Here is a 15,991-nt window from a genome sequence, read left to right on the forward strand (position 1 = left end):
CGAGGGTTCGTATATCCGGCCAAGCGCACTCCCTCACCGAGCGACGGTCCGGCAGATGGCCCTCCATGCCCGCCTGCTGCGCCGCGGCTGCGTCCCCGGCTTTCTCAGGATCTGCCGCAAGGCGCCGTTCCCTGGGCTCGCCGGCCGACGCCGTCGACGGCAGGTATGTGGGAGCACTCCGCCTTCCTCAGGCCGCGCCGCCCGACGCCCTCCACCTCGATGGAAGCTGCCCGCTTCCTCCAGCCTCTCGCAGATGGGGATCTGCCGGCCCCGCGCCGCCACCGCCCAGGAAGGAGTTATTCCTCCGCCTCTCCGGCGCGTGGGAGTCCGCCGTGCAGGCGCTTCTCGAGCTCGGGAGAGGCACCGATCAGTACGTGGCTATCTCCTACCTTGTAGTGTTTAGCATGACAATATGTTTGGTCCCTTGTCCATTGATCTTGTCCGTGCAAATCTTCAAAATTATATGTATGTAGCTTGTGTTTCTGAATGTTGCTGTATTGTGGTCTAAATATCTTACTGCAATTGCATTTGATTTGACTGCGCTGTTGTGTCGTCGTCTCACTATCCATAGAGATTTTGGCATGGTTCTGACTAGCAAATTTCTAGACTACTGTAAATCAGGTTTTGATGATCTTAAAACTATTTGAAAAAGGCTAAGTTGAGGTTCATCTCGTTTGGAAACCAGGATACTGTGATGCAAATGCTAAGTCCTTGCCAATTCACACATCAGCAAAACTAGGTGCTACTCTACTTCTATTTTTCCTGACTTTAAAACAGATAAACAGAAGCAAACGTTCCTCTTCCTTTCTCTTTGCCTACAGGAATTACAAATACCAGAATAGGATGCAAAGGCTGCTCTCTCTGTATTTGCCTTAAGTACTAAACACATAGAAGGAATTACTAGCTGCATTTCACGGCTATAGTGACGACTGTAGTTGTGGTTGACGTAGAGGAGCCGAATCCCACAAATGCATGACTCTCATCTTATTTCCCTATCAAACTATTATCATATCGGAGGAAAATATGGATTCTTTTCCAAGTCCCAAATGTCATCGGCTTCACTCTGTAAATTAAAGAGAGACATAACAGATTACACAAAAATCATATTGCTTACAAATGGATTTTAGGAATTTTGGACAAGATAAGTGGAATACCGTTAGTAAACGAGCATAGTACCCATAGTCCCGCAAACCATCTGCATTTGTTCCAGTCATTTTCTCTGTAGGTGCTTCGCATTGTGCAACTGGAATGTACTTCTCTCCTCTCTATGCAAAATATAAATCAGAACAAACATTAGTTGAGTTATTAGTAAATCTATAGGCTGTTTCGATAAGTGATAAGAGATTTACAGAAGAAGATTGTTTTTCGGGAATGACTTTAGCTGCCCCTTTTTTCTTTTTACTGGGATGTTGATTATCAAGCCATGATTTCTTCCTTTTTGAAGTCTTCTGCTGAATTTCCTTTTTCTTCAGGCAAGCTGTTTGCAAACAAATGTCTGGTTCCTGAGATATGGCTTCAGTTCTGCATGTAGTAGTAGGAGCTTTGTCTTCAACTTGCTTCTTTAGATTCTTCAAAGCATCATCTACTAATTTGATGCACTCTTCTGATGCAACTGCTTGGGAAGCTATGCCAAGGAACTCGTGCATGAAAAACTTCAGCTGCTGCCTATCTTCCGATCTAGGGTCTTCCAAAACAATGTTGCCATGGCTGTTTTGAATAGTGCCGCTTCGTGCTTCTCGAGTCCATCGCTTCAAAATATAGTGGCTTGTGTTAGAGTACGTAATGGGCCTAATGGCCTGGGCTGGCGGTATAGCCCGTTAGTCTTAGGGTTAATTAGAGATAAGGGTCGCTTGCTTAGGGGTCAAGTAAGCCTTGCTTGGGAGTCAAGTAAACCTCTCTATATAAAGAAAGGAGATGTATCAATCTAATTAAGCAAGAATTAAGAAGGAAATCCCTTCCCTCTTGCCCGGCCATGGGCAAAAAGGCCCCCGGCCGGCCCTCTCGCGCCCTCCTTCTAGCAGCGCCATAACAATTTGGTATCGCTAGCTTCGGTTCGATCATGTCTTCACCGCCGCCCAACCCGTCTCTTCCGCTGCCGGTCACGACCGTCGCCCCGCTCCTGCCCGCGCCGGGATCCTCCGTCGCGCCCGCCCCCGTCGTCCTCACCCCGGAGGTGTCCGGGGCGCTGCGGGACCTAACACAGGCGGTCCAGGAGATCCACCTGTTCTTGGCCGGGTCCTATGGGCCGCACCCGGCTGCGCCGCCCATCACCGCCACCGCACCGCCGTGGCTGCCGTGGCAGCCGCCGCACCAAGAGGCCCCCGCGCGCTCGCCGGGCTACTGCAGCAGCCGCTGCAGCTGCCATCCATCGCCCCGTCCTGGCTGTCATGGCAGCCGCCGCACCAGGCGGCCTCCGCCGCGCTCGTCGGGCTGCTGCAGCAGCCGCTGCAACTGCCATCCACCGCCACCACCGCCCCGTCCTGGCTGCCGTGGCAGCCGCCGCACCAGGTGGCCTCCGCCGCGCTCATCGGGCCGCTGCAGCAGCTGCCATCCACCGCCCCGCCCTGGCTGCACTGGCAGCCACCGCTCCTGGCGACCTCCGCCGCGCCCGGCGCTCCGCCGCAGCAGCCGCTGCAACTGCAGCAGCCATCACCGGTCAGCTCCGGCCCCGCATCGACCGCGCCGACGGGAGTCCCGATCCACCAGATCAAGTTCCCGCCGTCGCCATCACCGCTTCCCCAGGGCGTCCCCATCCAGCAGATCAAGCTTCCGCCGTCGCCGTCACCACTTCCAGCTTGGATCACTACCCGCCACGTGTCGGCGATGGTGAGGCTGCAGGCTGCTGCATGCGGCCTCCTAGCGCGTCGGCGTGTGCGGGAGTTGCGTGGTCTGCAGCTGCCGCTCCTCCCAGTTGCGCTTCGCTGCGCAAAGGACCTCGATCTCGTCCACTGCGTCAGGGATCTTGGGCATGCTGTTTTCCCCACGGGCAGCGACCTCCAAGTCTGCAACATTGGCGGTTGGGGGAGCGCACCCCTCCTCGTCATTCTCCATCGCAAGCCCCCCACTCTTCTCTGTGCGGTGCAGACCAACAGCCGTCCGGCAGGAAGAAGGCATGGTGTCACCGACAACAACGCACCACGTAGCACCACTGCATTCCGTCACCGGGCGCCGCAAGGGCGCCTCTGCTGGTCACTCTTGCGACCACTTCCAGGTGGCCATACACATGCACTCCTTTTGTCCAGATGGTGTCCATGGGATCCAGGTGGTTGTACGCGTGCACGTCCGACGTGCGGATGGTATCCACTTTTTATTAAGAGGTCCAAAATAAATCATCCCGGTCCATTTCAGGTTGAGAGTAATAAAACAAGCCGAGATGTAAAAGGCTTGTTTTTAGGTGTTAGATCTGTGTTGCGTCGAGTCATGGTTATAAGTTGGTTAGGCTGCAGCTCGAGGACAAGCTGCATGTCTAGGTGGGTTGTAGTGTTAGAGTACGTAATGGGCCTAATGGCCTGGGCTGGCGGTATAGCCCGTTAGCCTTAGGGTTAATTAGAGATAAGGGTCGCTTGCTTAGGGGTCAAGTAAGCCTTGCTTGGGAGTCAAGTAAACCTCTCTATATAAAGAAAGGAGATGTATCAATCTAATTAAGCAAGAATTAAGAAGGAAATCCCTTCCCTCTTGCCCGGCCGTGGGCAAAAAGGCCCCCGGCCGGCCCTCTCGCGCCCTCCTTCTAGCAGCGCCATAACAGCTTGGAAGATACTTAATATTCATGACATCCAGAGCTTTCAAAGCATGACTACACAATATACCAACTCTTTCAAATTGGCCACAGCTACATAGAACTTTTTGCTCTTCATCAACTATAACTTTGCATTCTTCTTCATAAGAGCATTCCGGATCAAGATTGGCAATTGCAACAGTATATGCATTGTCTTCCTCCGATGGCTTGATGTACGCTGAGATGGATCTTTCGTATTCATTCTGAAAATCTTCAAATATGCTAGGTGTGTAAACTTTGCTTGCTTGTATTACTGTAGGAGTTCTTATTCTAACTCTAGGTAATTTTTTCCTCGACTCATATTCCTCATTTACCTCTTTATCTCTCTTTCCTTGCACAACCCTCTCTACGTGCTTGAAAAAACGAAGAATGTCAAGATCAGACTTCAAATGGTCTTTCAAGTCACTATTCAAGCTCTCACTTAATTGTGTGCTTCTCATGCCTATAGTGTAAGCATTTCTCATGTAACATCTTGCCCATTTCTCTTTTACTTTATAGATACTGTCCAACCAAGTCTGTGTATCCACATTGATTCTTATGGCAGTGAAAGCTTCTTCAAAGTCTTCCTCTTCCTCGTACTTGTACATGCAAGCACTGAAATCAGCAAGTACATTTGGGCCATCCTCGTCTTTTTTCTTATGAGGTAAATGTTTGATGGCATTTTGCATTATGTGAAAAGTGCACAATCCATGCCATGCTTCTGTAAATACCGCCCGAATTGCATTACCCATTGCTACGTCCTGGCCAGTAAAGATAGTTCTAGGCTGTTTTTTGTTATGTATGGATAAGAAAGTGTTGAACAACCATTTGAAGGATTCAAATGTCTCGTCGTATAGAAGTGCAACACCAAAAATGACCATTTCTCTAAAATGGTTGAAGCCAACAAATACACCAAAGGGTCTGTACTCTTTATTTGTCCCAAATGTAGTATCAAACGTAACAACATCACCAAAGTGAGCATAGTCAATGATCATCTTTGCATCAGCCCAGAAGATATTTGCTATTTGTTCATCGCAATCGTGTTGTACATCATATTCAAATGCAGGATTCTCATTTTTTTATCTCGAAAGTACTTGAGCATACTTCCAGCTTCACCATACATCAACTCCCTTTGACGCTTGGTTCGCAAATAGTTCTTGTGATCACGAGGTGTGTAGGTAAGGTTTAATGACCCACCAACTTGCCGACTTGCCAGCTCATGGGCTGCTTTTGGTACAATTCCTGAATCATCTGCAGTTTCAATGTCAAAAGCTTGCAAGGTCGATATCTTCCGTTGTGATGGCATCAAGTGGCATGTTCCAGGCAATTGCAAGACATGGTTGTGTTCAGTGACTAACTCGTGTACTTCGTAATTTCCTGTTTCTCGGTCGATGGTGATTCCCATTCGAACTTTACAACCAGTCCTTGTTTCTGCACGAGGACGCTTGGTATTATGATCTCTTTTGTCTATTCTTCTGTAGCCCTCGTTGGAACAAACGTATCTCGCGGAAGTGATTGCCCCATCAAGTTTGCTCTTATTTTCATAATTTACCCTTACGTCAAAACCAATATGACCTCCATAACAAGTCCAAAATCCCCAGGCCTCTTTTGTGGAATTAAATTTCATACCAATTTGAGGCATCCAACTAGGAATCATGTTTTTCCTGTAAAAAATAGGCATATCTTAATTTATTTGTCTAGTTACACTACAAGAAATATGATGATATGGCATGAGAATTTAACAAAATTGAGTGTACCTGTTTGAATCTTTGTTGGAGTTGGTCATATTCTCCATTACACCTTTTCGTTTCCTTTTTTGTAATCTGAGATAGTCAGTCTATAGGAATTCTCTTGCTGCCTTGAGAACATGAATACAGTTAGAGCATATGTTACATACCTCGAGATTGATCGTCTTTTTTTTTTTGCTAGGAGAAGGAAGGCAAAAGGGAGATCATCTACATTAATCTCCTGTCAAGTATTGGAAATCCCAAGTATTTCATGAGCAAAGCACCTATGGTACAACTTGCATGTAAAGATCTAACTACATTCATGTATTTTATCTTGAGATTATTCAAAACAATAGAGATCACTTCTGTTAGCAAAGCACCTATGGTACAACTTGCATGTACAGTTCTGACTACATTCATGTATTTCATCTTGAGCTTATTTAGAACAATAGAGATCACTTATGTTCAAATATATTTTTTCACTCTAACATCATCCAAAAGGTGCAGGAATAAATTTTGGATCTCCTTCCTCCCTTGTCACTACTGATTTTCTACTAGTTGTTTGGAGGATTCGGCTCCTCTGCAATTTAGCTACTGAATTTATTAAAATTGATGGTACCTGTTTGAATCTTCATTGCCGTTAATCATATTCTCCACTAAACCTTGTCTTTTTTTTTGTAATCTGTGATCATATAGCAAAATCAGTCTAGGAATTCTCTTGTTGCCTTGAGAACATGGATAGAATCAGATCACATGTCACATACCTTGAGATTGATCAGCTTCTTTTTTGTTGCTAGGAGAAGGATGGTAAAAGTGAGTTCAAAAGGGAGATCATCCACACCACTTGCAGATCAGCGGGAGAAGAACAATCAATAGAGAGATAGGGCAAAAGGGAGATCTTTATGCCACATAAACTTGCAGATCAGCGTGAGGAGGACAGATATAGGGCAAAAGAGGATCTCTATGCCGCCCATAGATCAACATATACCTTGGTCACGTTCTGGCTACAAGAAGGATGATCAAGGAGGACTGGGGAAGACCGGCGGGACGAAGGCATGGAGATCGCTGTTTGGCGCCAATGTGCGTTCTGTTTGGCGCCAAGCAGCCGTAGGAGATATTTCACCGGACAAATTGGGGTGTTTGTTTTCATTCTTTAAAAGAATTAAGTGGGGAAATTAGAGCGGTCAGATTGGAATTGACGGCTGATGTAGATGTCTACAGCACCCGTGCAGTAATAGTTGGACTGCAGAGGAGCCGAACCCCGTGGAAGAGGAGAGTTTCCGAGACACCGCACAACAGATCGAGAAATCCTGAGGCTAAATCACGGTACATGCGCGGGCGCGCATGGCCATGGCGATGTCAACCGGCGACGGCGTCGTCCACCGCATGCTCAGCCTCCACCGAGTCGTCAAGAGCAATCTCGTCGCCGGTCTCCTCCGGTTCATCCCGACTGCGCCGACGACGACGGCAGCACCGGCGGTGGAGACGCCCGCGTGCCTGCTCGGAAACGGCATCAAGACCGTGGTGCTCGAAGTCGACGCGCTGCTCCTCAAGTCTTCACCGCCGTCGGCCGCGACGCTGTTCCCTCCTTTCTTCCTCGTCGCCGTCGAGGCCGGCAGCTTCGCCCGAGGCCTCCTCCTGCTCGCGCTCTACCCGTTCCTGCACATCATGACGCACGCGATGTGTGTAGAGGCCATGGTCATGGTCAGCTTCTGCGGGCTGCGGCGCGACGAGGCGGCGAGGATCGGCAGGGCCGTGCTGCCCAAGTACTTCTCCAAGGAGGCGGCGCGCGTGGAGGCGCTGGGGGAGGCGAGGGAGGCGACGGCGAGTGAGGTGAAGGTGGCGGCGGCGAGCAGGTCGTTCCCGACGGTGATGGTGGAGGCGTTCTTGAAGGATTACGTGGGCTTCGACGCGGTGATCGGCAGGGAGGTCAAGACGGGCTACGGATACTTCGCCGGTGTAATGGACGACGGGAACACGTACGCGGAGAGGCTTAGGGCTGCGGTCAAGAGAGCCGAAGAGAACACTACGTACCACTACCCGAAGCCCATGATCTTCCACGACGGGCGGCTGGCGTTCACCGACACCGCGGCCGCGCTCGCCATGTACGTCTACTTCCCCTTTCGCCGTCGTGCTCTCTGTCGTGCACATCGCCATCTATACCCTCCCTCCGCGCGCCTGATAGGCCCAGCCGCCGCGCTCGCCGGCGTGCGGGTGCGCGTCACCGGCGCCCCTCCCGCCGCCGCGCCGCCCGCGTGCCTGCTCGGAAACGGCATCAAGACCGTGGTGCTCGAAGTCGACGCGCTGCTCCTCAAGTCTTCACCGCCGTCGGCCGCGACGCTGTTCCCTCCTTTCTTCCTCGTCGCCGTCGAGGCCGGCAGCTTCGCCCGAGGCCTCCTCCTGCTCGCGCTCTACCCGTTCCTGCACATCATGACGCACGCGATGTGTGTAGAGGCCATGGTCATGGTCAGCTTCTGCGGGCTGCGGCGCGACGAGGCGGCGAGGATCGGCAGGGCCGTGCTGCCCAAGTACTTCTCCAAGGAGGCGGCGCGCGTGGAGGCGCTGGGGGAGGCGAGGGAGGCGACGGCGAGTGAGGTGAAGGTGGCGGCGGCGAGCAGGTCGTTCCCGACGGTGATGGTGGAGGCGTTCTTGAAGGATTACGTGGGCTTCGACGCGGTGATCGGCAGGGAGGTCAAGACGGGCTACGGATACTTCGCCGGTGTAATGGACGACGGGAACACGTACGCGGAGAGGCTTAGGGCTGCGGTCAAGAGAGCCGAAGAGAACACTACGTACCACTACCCGAAGCCCATGATCTTCCACGACGGGCGGCTGGCGTTCACGCCGACACCGGCGGCCGCGCTCGCCATGTACGTCTACTTCCCCTTCGCCGTCGTGCTCTCTGTCGTGCACATCGCCATCTATACCCTCCTCCCGCGGCGCCTGATAGGCCCAGCCGCCGCGCTCGCCGGCGTGCGGGTGCGCGTCACCGGCGCCCCTCCCGCCGCCGCGAACGGCGAGAGCGGCGCCTCGGGCGGCCGGTTCTACGCGTGCAACCACCGCACGCTCCTCGACCCGATTGCCATCTCGAGCGCGCTGGGGAAGCCCGTGTTCGCCGTGACGTACAGCCTGAGCCCGCTGTCGGAGCTGCTCTCGCCGATCCCGCTGCTGCGCCTCACCCGCGGCCGCGACGAGGACCGGTGCCGCATGTCGGAGCTGCTGGAGCGGGGCGACGTGGTGGTGTGCCCGGAGGGGACGACGTGCCGCGAGCCGTACCTGCTCAGGTTCAGCCCGCTGTTCGCCGAGCTCGCCGACGAGGTGAGCCCCGTGGCGGTGGACGAGCGCTCCACCATGTTCTACGGCACGTCGACGTCGCCGGGCGCCAAGTGCTTGGACTCGGTCTTTTTCCTGATGAACCCACGGCCGGAGTACTCGGTCCACTTCCTGGAGCCCGTGCGCACAGACAACCCGCGTGGCAGCATCGAGGTCGCGAACCAGGTGCAGGGCGTGCTGGCCGGCGCTCTCGGGTTCACGCCCACGGCGCTGACGAGGAAGGACAAGTACTTGCTGCTCGCTGGTAACGAGGGGGTCGTGGCGACCAAGACGAGCAAAGTCATCTAGGATTGTAGGGATGCTTAGAATATATACATAGTAGAGTGTTGTTTTGCGTTACTGTACATTGCACTGCATAACCACATTTTTTGTATGCCGGATTGATGAACTGGGTATGTTTGGAACGTTAAAGTTTCATATATTTCACATGGGATGGGACACATTATTCATCAGCTGCCTGGATTCCCTGGAAAAATATCTAAGCGCTAGTCAAATTTCTCCTTCGTGTAGCTTCTTCCTCTTGCCGCGCTTCGACTCCGGCCGAATTGCCGGTCTCCTTGCTACCCCCACCCTCCCCAAACTGTCATCTCCACAGAAAAGGCATTTACATTCGTGTTCCGTTCACAGCGTGTATCTCCACTGTCTAAATCTACCCATGATGTATGTGAGAAAGCTGAGAAGGGCCCTACTAAGACCCAGGTTAGTCTTGTCCAGTAGTAGGTGACGCGCTATTGATAGATTCACTTTACCCCTCCGATGGTGGAATTAATTCTTGTGATTATCTCTCTAGCCTATTTTGTTGGAAGTAATTTAAACATCACAAAATTAAAATATCATGTTATTGAAATTGTTCTCAAAGAATGTTCTTTAAATAGTTTTAAATAAAACCAAACTGCATCCCGCAAAAAAACATAGAACCAAACTTTATTAAACTGGTTTATGAACTTTGCCATGACAAATAGAAGTACTTTTGGAAAACTCTGGCATAGCTCGCAATTTTTGAAAAATAGGTAGAGAACATGTTAACCGTATTTTTGGAACTTTATCGCCAAAACTCAAAGAACTTTTTATTTTTATTGGTTTCTTCAAAAATCCTTCTGATTTTCATAGCAAAGTTCAGGCACATTCTTCATAAAGTTCGATAAAGCCTTCATAAAAATTGCACGCGCGTGATTTTTTAGTGAGGCTGTGGGTTAACATGTAATAATCCTACAGTAACTAGTGACATTATCCTGCAACAAAAAGTAACTAGCGACGTTAATTATCCATGCCAGATATAATTATGAGGCTGGCTTGCCACTAAACAGGAGCATGGGAGGGAAAAGTGCATAGAGCATGCACAGGACCTAGGTAGAGAAACGAATCTACTAGCCTGTGGCTGGTGCATGGCTGACACAATGATGGGCCTAACTGATTGGACAGCATGCTTGATGGCCGGCTCGGATTCACACTGCATACAGAACGCGAACATAAAAAACCGCGTCCCCATCTCCACTGGTCTGCCACGGCACTTGGCCACCCCTCTAAGTCCATCCTCTTCTCCGGTGCCGGCAACCCCCTCGCCGTCCCCCCGTGTTGGCCCCGGCTTGGCATCGTCAATTCACCATGCCCGGCTGCATCACCCCATCTCCGCCTCACCATCTTCTCTTCCCAAAGGGCTTGCAAATAGCAAACACGATTTCATATAAATTTGCAAGAATTACACGTAAATGCTAATCTACACTACATCAAAGGAGATTTGCCTAAACCTCTTCATATAGTTGTACCATACACTTAGGCCTCCTTTGATTTGTAAGAATATTATAGGATAGGATTCCTATAGGAAAATTTTCATTGGAGCTCTTTGGTTTGTAAGATTTCCTAGTAGGATTATCCTTCACATTTCAAAGAAAAAGAAAATTAGCTCAAACCTTATGGAAAATTTCCTATCCTACGAATCGAATAGCACCTCTTTTCCTATAGAAAATGAGATGAATATCTCTTTTCTATTCCTATGATATTCCTATCCTTTGAACCAAAGCAGGCCTTAACTTTCATGAACGAGAAGTCGAGAACACAGGCAATGCATAATGTGGATAGAACATAGGACATACCACTCACAAATGTAAATATATCCACACATATATTATATGCCCACGGGAAACATTCTATCATAGGTAGTAATGGTCTCCACACATATATATTATATGCCCACGGGCAGCACTCTATCATAGGTAGTAATGGTCTCCACACATATATTACATGCCCACGGTCAACATTCTATCATAGGTAGTAATGGTCATAAACTAAAATCTGGATCAGAACAATGTTTCATACGGTACCTGCCAGATGACAGTGATTTATTAACAATATATGGTAGTCTCTAAATTGGCTAGCAGATTCCATGTCAGTTTCAGTTCTCATGCTATCTTTCCTAGAGAGGTATCACCTCCACATCATCATGCTCGGCCTTCGACGCTTCATTCTCGGATGTGGGAGCGTTGTTCTCGACCATGCTCATCTCTTGCAGCGGCGGCGGGTTGACAATGGTCATTGGAACAACACTGCTTTCTGCGAGGCGGCCTTTCCTTTCACGATGCTCCTGACAGTTCGCGCACCAGGGGAAGCAGCAGTGGACTATGCCAGGAGGGCATGGAGAGTTCTGGTGGAAGCACAACAATATGTGATGGTTAGCGAAAGGCCCGTGATACTGATGCATGAAACTAAAAGCCCAGCCCGCATATCAAATGCTAGACGTGACAACTGATTAGAATTAGTGACCACAAAAAGATACTATACGTGAAAAGGTGGTCAAGGACCCTCCATGCTCACAATGATGAGCAATACAGGGTTGATGAAATGGTCTGATAATTCAATGATATAACCAGCTACCGCCAGTGGACAATGCCAAGCAAAAATTTCATGACAGTGACAGAAGTTCGCTGGACGACATAACTCTCTCGTCCAAACTACAGAACTTTATTTTAGTGAGGACGGATACACATAACTTTAACCATGCAGTTTGCTTCTGGACGCCTGCATACCTGATACAACTATCTCAGATGGAGAATGCAATTCTGTACTTCTTATAGTAGAAATAAATACAACTGTTTGTAGATGTTCTTCTGAATGCGATTTATCATGACACATACAAAGAAAACAGTGAAAGAGAGAAAGAAGTACCTCGAGATGATACCTCCTCTGAAGCTGTAGACGAAAATTACCAGTATATATAGAGCATAACCACCAACCGAACACCAGGCCTTCACCAATCAGGACTGATGTGTCTGGGTCAACACCATGGAATATAGCCGTAAGGATTGCCAATGCAATGCCACCTTCAACACAGACAGCATGGCAAGTGTAGGGTGTTGTCCATGGGATATCTTCTCTAAGAGCCTGAACATTTCGTCCAAACAAAACACAGGGGCAGAATAGACCAGTCCGGCCTAAAAAAGTAAGAAGATCAGACACGCAAGTGGTTCAGAAGTATCTCAGAATGTAGCAGTAATATATATGAAAACTGCACGGACTGAAGCATAAAGGTACAAACATCACAAACCCTATGATGACACAATTTGAATAAGAAGGCCCCATGAATGAAAGTCGGTAATAGACTAAGCAATTATGATTAGTAGACACATCCGCAAACTTTATGGTGTTCCTTTTAGTGCTTAGATTAACTCTTCAGTAAACCTGGAGATGGTCCCTCTTGTGATTAGAGATTCAGCTGCTCTGTGTTCAAGTTCAGAAGAACGGCATAAGGAACCTCGGAGCATATTACAAGATCCATCACTACAAGATTTAAAAAAAAATCCAACCTATGGAAGTCAAGAAAGAAAAAAGAATTAGCTATTCCATTAAGCTTTCAGGTTTCGGCCATGTACGACGCAATCATTTATGTGCTCAACAGTTTATCGCAATTAACACTTATAGTGGGAAAGTGTACATGTACAAGAACTTTCAAACAGATCAAGAAGAAAGACATCTTTAGATCAAAAGCATTGTAGTAAAAGTAAACGTTACAACTGCTAATTTTTGCTTCTTTGAAACAATGGAAGTTGCAAATTCTTTTCAATATGAGCACATTCTCACAGCACGTTGATTTTGCAAAGAGCCTAAAAGAGCTAAAATGATAACCGACAGTCAGCTGTAGAAGTGTGTACGGGGCTGTTTGGTTTGTGCCCCAACTTGCCCTGCTAAAATTTTGGCATAGCCAAAGCAAGGGCATGACCAAAATTTTGGTGTGGTAGTGTTGTTTGGATTGTAGCCATAGCACGTACCAATTTTTTGGCAAAATGGTTGGGTCTCAGTTTGGTTTGTAGCCAATTAACATGCCACATATCAGCATCTGAGGTCTTAACTTGAAATTTTTATATAAGGAGCCCATAAATCATGATGATCAAACATTCAGAAAAAAGAACAGTAAAGAAAAGTTCAGAGAAGCAGCATGTACAGGCTTTTGACCGAGTGAAACAGACGTACTAGCCGACTTGATCGATACGATCAGAGGAGGCGTGCGTATACAAGCTAGCTAATTAATTTTCCGGCTCGCGTAAGACCGAAGCATAATACGCGGGAATGCTAGCAGGCTGGCAGACAATATTCTGGTGGACGAATTCACCCCATGGCTCGCCCGCGTACTGGCGAGAACTGCATGGGCAAACGCCGGCTGGGTTGGGCAAGCCAAATATTTGGTGTCCAACCAAACAACAGCCAAAACTCATGGGCACGCCAATGTTTTGGCAAGGCCAGTTTTGGCTCAAAACCAAACACACCCTACATTTTGAAGAACTTTTCCAATACGGAAAAAAGAAGGGTCGTCTTTAACAATAAGAACATGATAATCGAAGCCAGTCGTTACGACTGCTACTCTTTATTTCTTTCAGACAATGACCAGTGCCTAATCCCTTCCCACATGAGCACATCATCACAGGCTAATTTTACAAAGATAATAGAAGACCAAAAAGATAACAGAACTTCAAATTTGCAAACCATAAAGGCTTGCAATATGATACAAAAAAGTGTATGTGAACAATTAATATTTCAAAATAAAGTACTCCTAAGCAAGCTATAAAAAAAATGAAGTACTCAATTTGGACTGTTCAGTCATGAACCTCTACCCCTCTAGTCTAGGTAAAATACTCCTAAATGTAGGGCAGACATGCTTCGGATCGACTCCACATTATAAATTTGAGTTACATGTGTAGTATAAGACATAAATCAGCATCGGGTTGGCTCCAGTTTACAACTGAGTTATATGTGCAATGTAAAATATCAACCATGCCTTTCTCATAGACATGAGAAAGAATTAATTGACTATATGTTTAGTCTACCATGGTTTGTTCCTCGATTAAGTTCACGTTTGTTAATGAAAAAATGACAGAGAGGAAGAAAATTCAGATTTGCAAAGCATCTCTGTTTGAAAACTATCTCAACTGGTACCATGTAAAAAGGAGGCAACACCAAATTTCTGACAGGCAACTGCTCACTAAACTAATGTGGAAATATTTCACAATGATCTATAAGCATATAAATACTGTCATAATTTGTAATTGAAATTTCGAAAGAAACACCTTTAGTGCTGAAAAATAGTCTGTAACAAACACATGTAAAAAATGGAAAACAATAAAAGCCTAAATGAAAAAAGGAGGATAGGAGGTGTATGGGCCATCCTTGTGCAGATGTTTCTCTTTTCTTTACTAGAGAGAGATTCACTTGACGTACGGGCTTCATAATAAAAACCTGTGTGCGCTTAATACGCGGGACCGCTAAAGGATTTAAAACTAAAGCACCTAACCTCTGTCGGTGACACTTCAGTAACACTTCAATGCCATGGAAACAAACATCTAGTTGCTGAGTTGTGCAATGTGTGTAATAGCCACAAACCCTGAGCTCAACCACAGCAACACAACCCCATCCTGTGCAGATCCACATGAAAATTCCTGCCAACTCTGGCATATCAGCACATCAAAACTACCACGAATTTTGAAGGTGTGACCCGTCTAGAGCGGGAGGAAGTAGCAGAACTAGATCGGCTAGGCAGTTGGGGGGGGGGGGGGGGGGCAAATGCAAAGGCGAGAAGGAAATTCCATGCCACTTACAGCTCTCGGGGTCTTCGGCGCACCCGAAGATGCCGGTTGTCCACGGCTCGTCGGCCGGCGCCCGGTGGCTCTCAGGCAGCACCTGCCCGCATTCGAAGCACTTCCTCTGCTCCAGCTATACAGCCACACGATGCAGCGCCCAGAATCAGATCGGACCATCCCGATTCCCCGAACAAACAATTGCGGCAGCAGAAATTGGAAGAAAACGAGGATCGCGCGAGGAATGGCGAGACCGACCTGCGGGACGGCGACGGGCAGGTTGAGCTCGCCAGGGCGGATGTCCTCCACGCTGGGGCCGGAGGCGGAAGCGTCCTGGTCCTTCTTCAGCCTCACGTACTGCGACGGGTGGCTGCGGCTCGCCTCCGCCATTGCCGTCCTCTCCTCGCTTCGCCCCCGAGGGTTTTTGGGCTGCCGACGAAGGGGAGGGCTGCGCGGTGGGGAGTGTGGGGACGGGTGCGAGTGGTGGAGTGAGATTTGGCTCCCGACGCGTCCGACGGTCCACGGTCAAGTCAGGTCAATGACGGTTCAGCCGGGGGGTCCATCACGCAAAGGTCACGTTTGCCTTTTTGTTTTAGGACACTTTTTTTCTTTTTTGTGAGAATGGGCACATTTTTCTAATATTGAACACAGAACTTTTCCAGTCTTTATATCTTGTCGTGCACACACTTTATTTCATAATTTGTGCCAAACAACAAAAAACATTGATTCCTCAAAATCCCCATCAATTCCTCCTGAATTTGATCAGAAACCTATTGGAGGCTTTACATCTACCATGTCCCGTCATCAAGCAGCATATAAATGCGAAGGGAACCCGTAGCCTGACCTGTGGGGAGCGGGTGGAGCGATGGTGGTTGTATAGGGCTCGCATAGAGTTCCCTTGGTTTTTTTTAAAGCGAGTTCTCTCGATTTTGAGGAGAAGTTAGGGTTCCGCGAATGGTGGGCCGGGATATACATGAAGAAGAGAGACTACCTGACTAGGAGTACAGGATAGGATGTAGTCTCTTCTCTTCTTACCTCCTTCAAAGCAGTTGTTAGTGTAGTGATATACATGTTGTTCTTAGGTAATGTAAAATGTATGGTGGTTAAGTAAATAA

At 48.4% G+C, this 15,991-nt stretch overlaps 2 protein-coding genes across 2 annotated transcripts; one reads left to right on the forward strand and one right to left on the reverse strand.

Annotated features, from left to right (window-relative positions):
* The first annotated feature begins 376 nt into the window (after positions 1-376).
* LOC125546732 (probable glycerol-3-phosphate acyltransferase 3) lies at positions 377-9,263 on the forward strand. Its single transcript, XM_048710882.1, has 4 exons — positions 377-4,224; positions 4,320-4,418; positions 5,684-5,783; positions 6,279-9,263. Exon 4 carries the CDS (start codon positions 6,826-6,828, stop codon positions 9,100-9,102), a length of 2,277 nt encoding a protein of 758 aa, XP_048566839.1. The 5' UTR covers positions 377-4,224; positions 4,320-4,418; positions 5,684-5,783; positions 6,279-6,825; the 3' UTR covers positions 9,103-9,263.
* A 1,672-nt stretch (positions 9,264-10,935) lies between these two features.
* Positions 10,936-15,358, reverse strand: LOC125548174 (cell number regulator 6-like). Its single transcript, XM_048711847.1, has 4 exons — positions 15,135-15,358; positions 14,898-15,012; positions 11,977-12,242; positions 10,936-11,455 (listed from the first exon to the last, which is right to left on the reverse strand). The coding sequence occupies exons 1-4, from the start codon at positions 15,264-15,266 to the stop codon at positions 11,228-11,230; spliced, it is 741 nt and encodes a 246-aa protein (XP_048567804.1). The 5' UTR covers positions 15,267-15,358; the 3' UTR covers positions 10,936-11,227.
* Between the last annotated feature and the right edge of the window lie 633 nt (positions 15,359-15,991).

Source organism: Triticum urartu, chromosome 3 (genome assembly GCF_003073215.2).
Source record: "Triticum urartu cultivar G1812 chromosome 3, Tu2.1, whole genome shotgun sequence".
Taxonomy (NCBI): Eukaryota; Viridiplantae; Streptophyta; class Magnoliopsida; order Poales; family Poaceae; genus Triticum; species Triticum urartu.

What these genes read in the sequence shown, in the direction of transcription:
- LOC125546732 (XM_048710882.1), top strand. Translation starts at nt 6,826, where the DNA reads ATGGCCATGGCGATGTCAACCGGCGACGGCGTCGTCCACCGCATGCTC.
- LOC125548174 (XM_048711847.1), bottom strand. Translation starts at nt 15,266, where the DNA reads ATGGCGGAGGCGAGCCGCAGCCACCCGTCGCAGTACGTGAGGCTGAAG. An exon ending in TGCCCGTCGCCGTCCCGCAG is followed by an intron (nt 15,013 to 15,134) that starts GTCGGTCTCGCC and finishes GTGGCTGTATAG; the next exon opens with CTGGAGCAGAGGAAGTGCTT. An exon ending in CGCCGAAGACCCCGAGAGCT is followed by an intron (nt 12,243 to 14,897) that starts GTAAGTGGCATG and finishes TTACTTTTTTAG; the next exon opens with GCCGGACTGGTCTATTCTGC.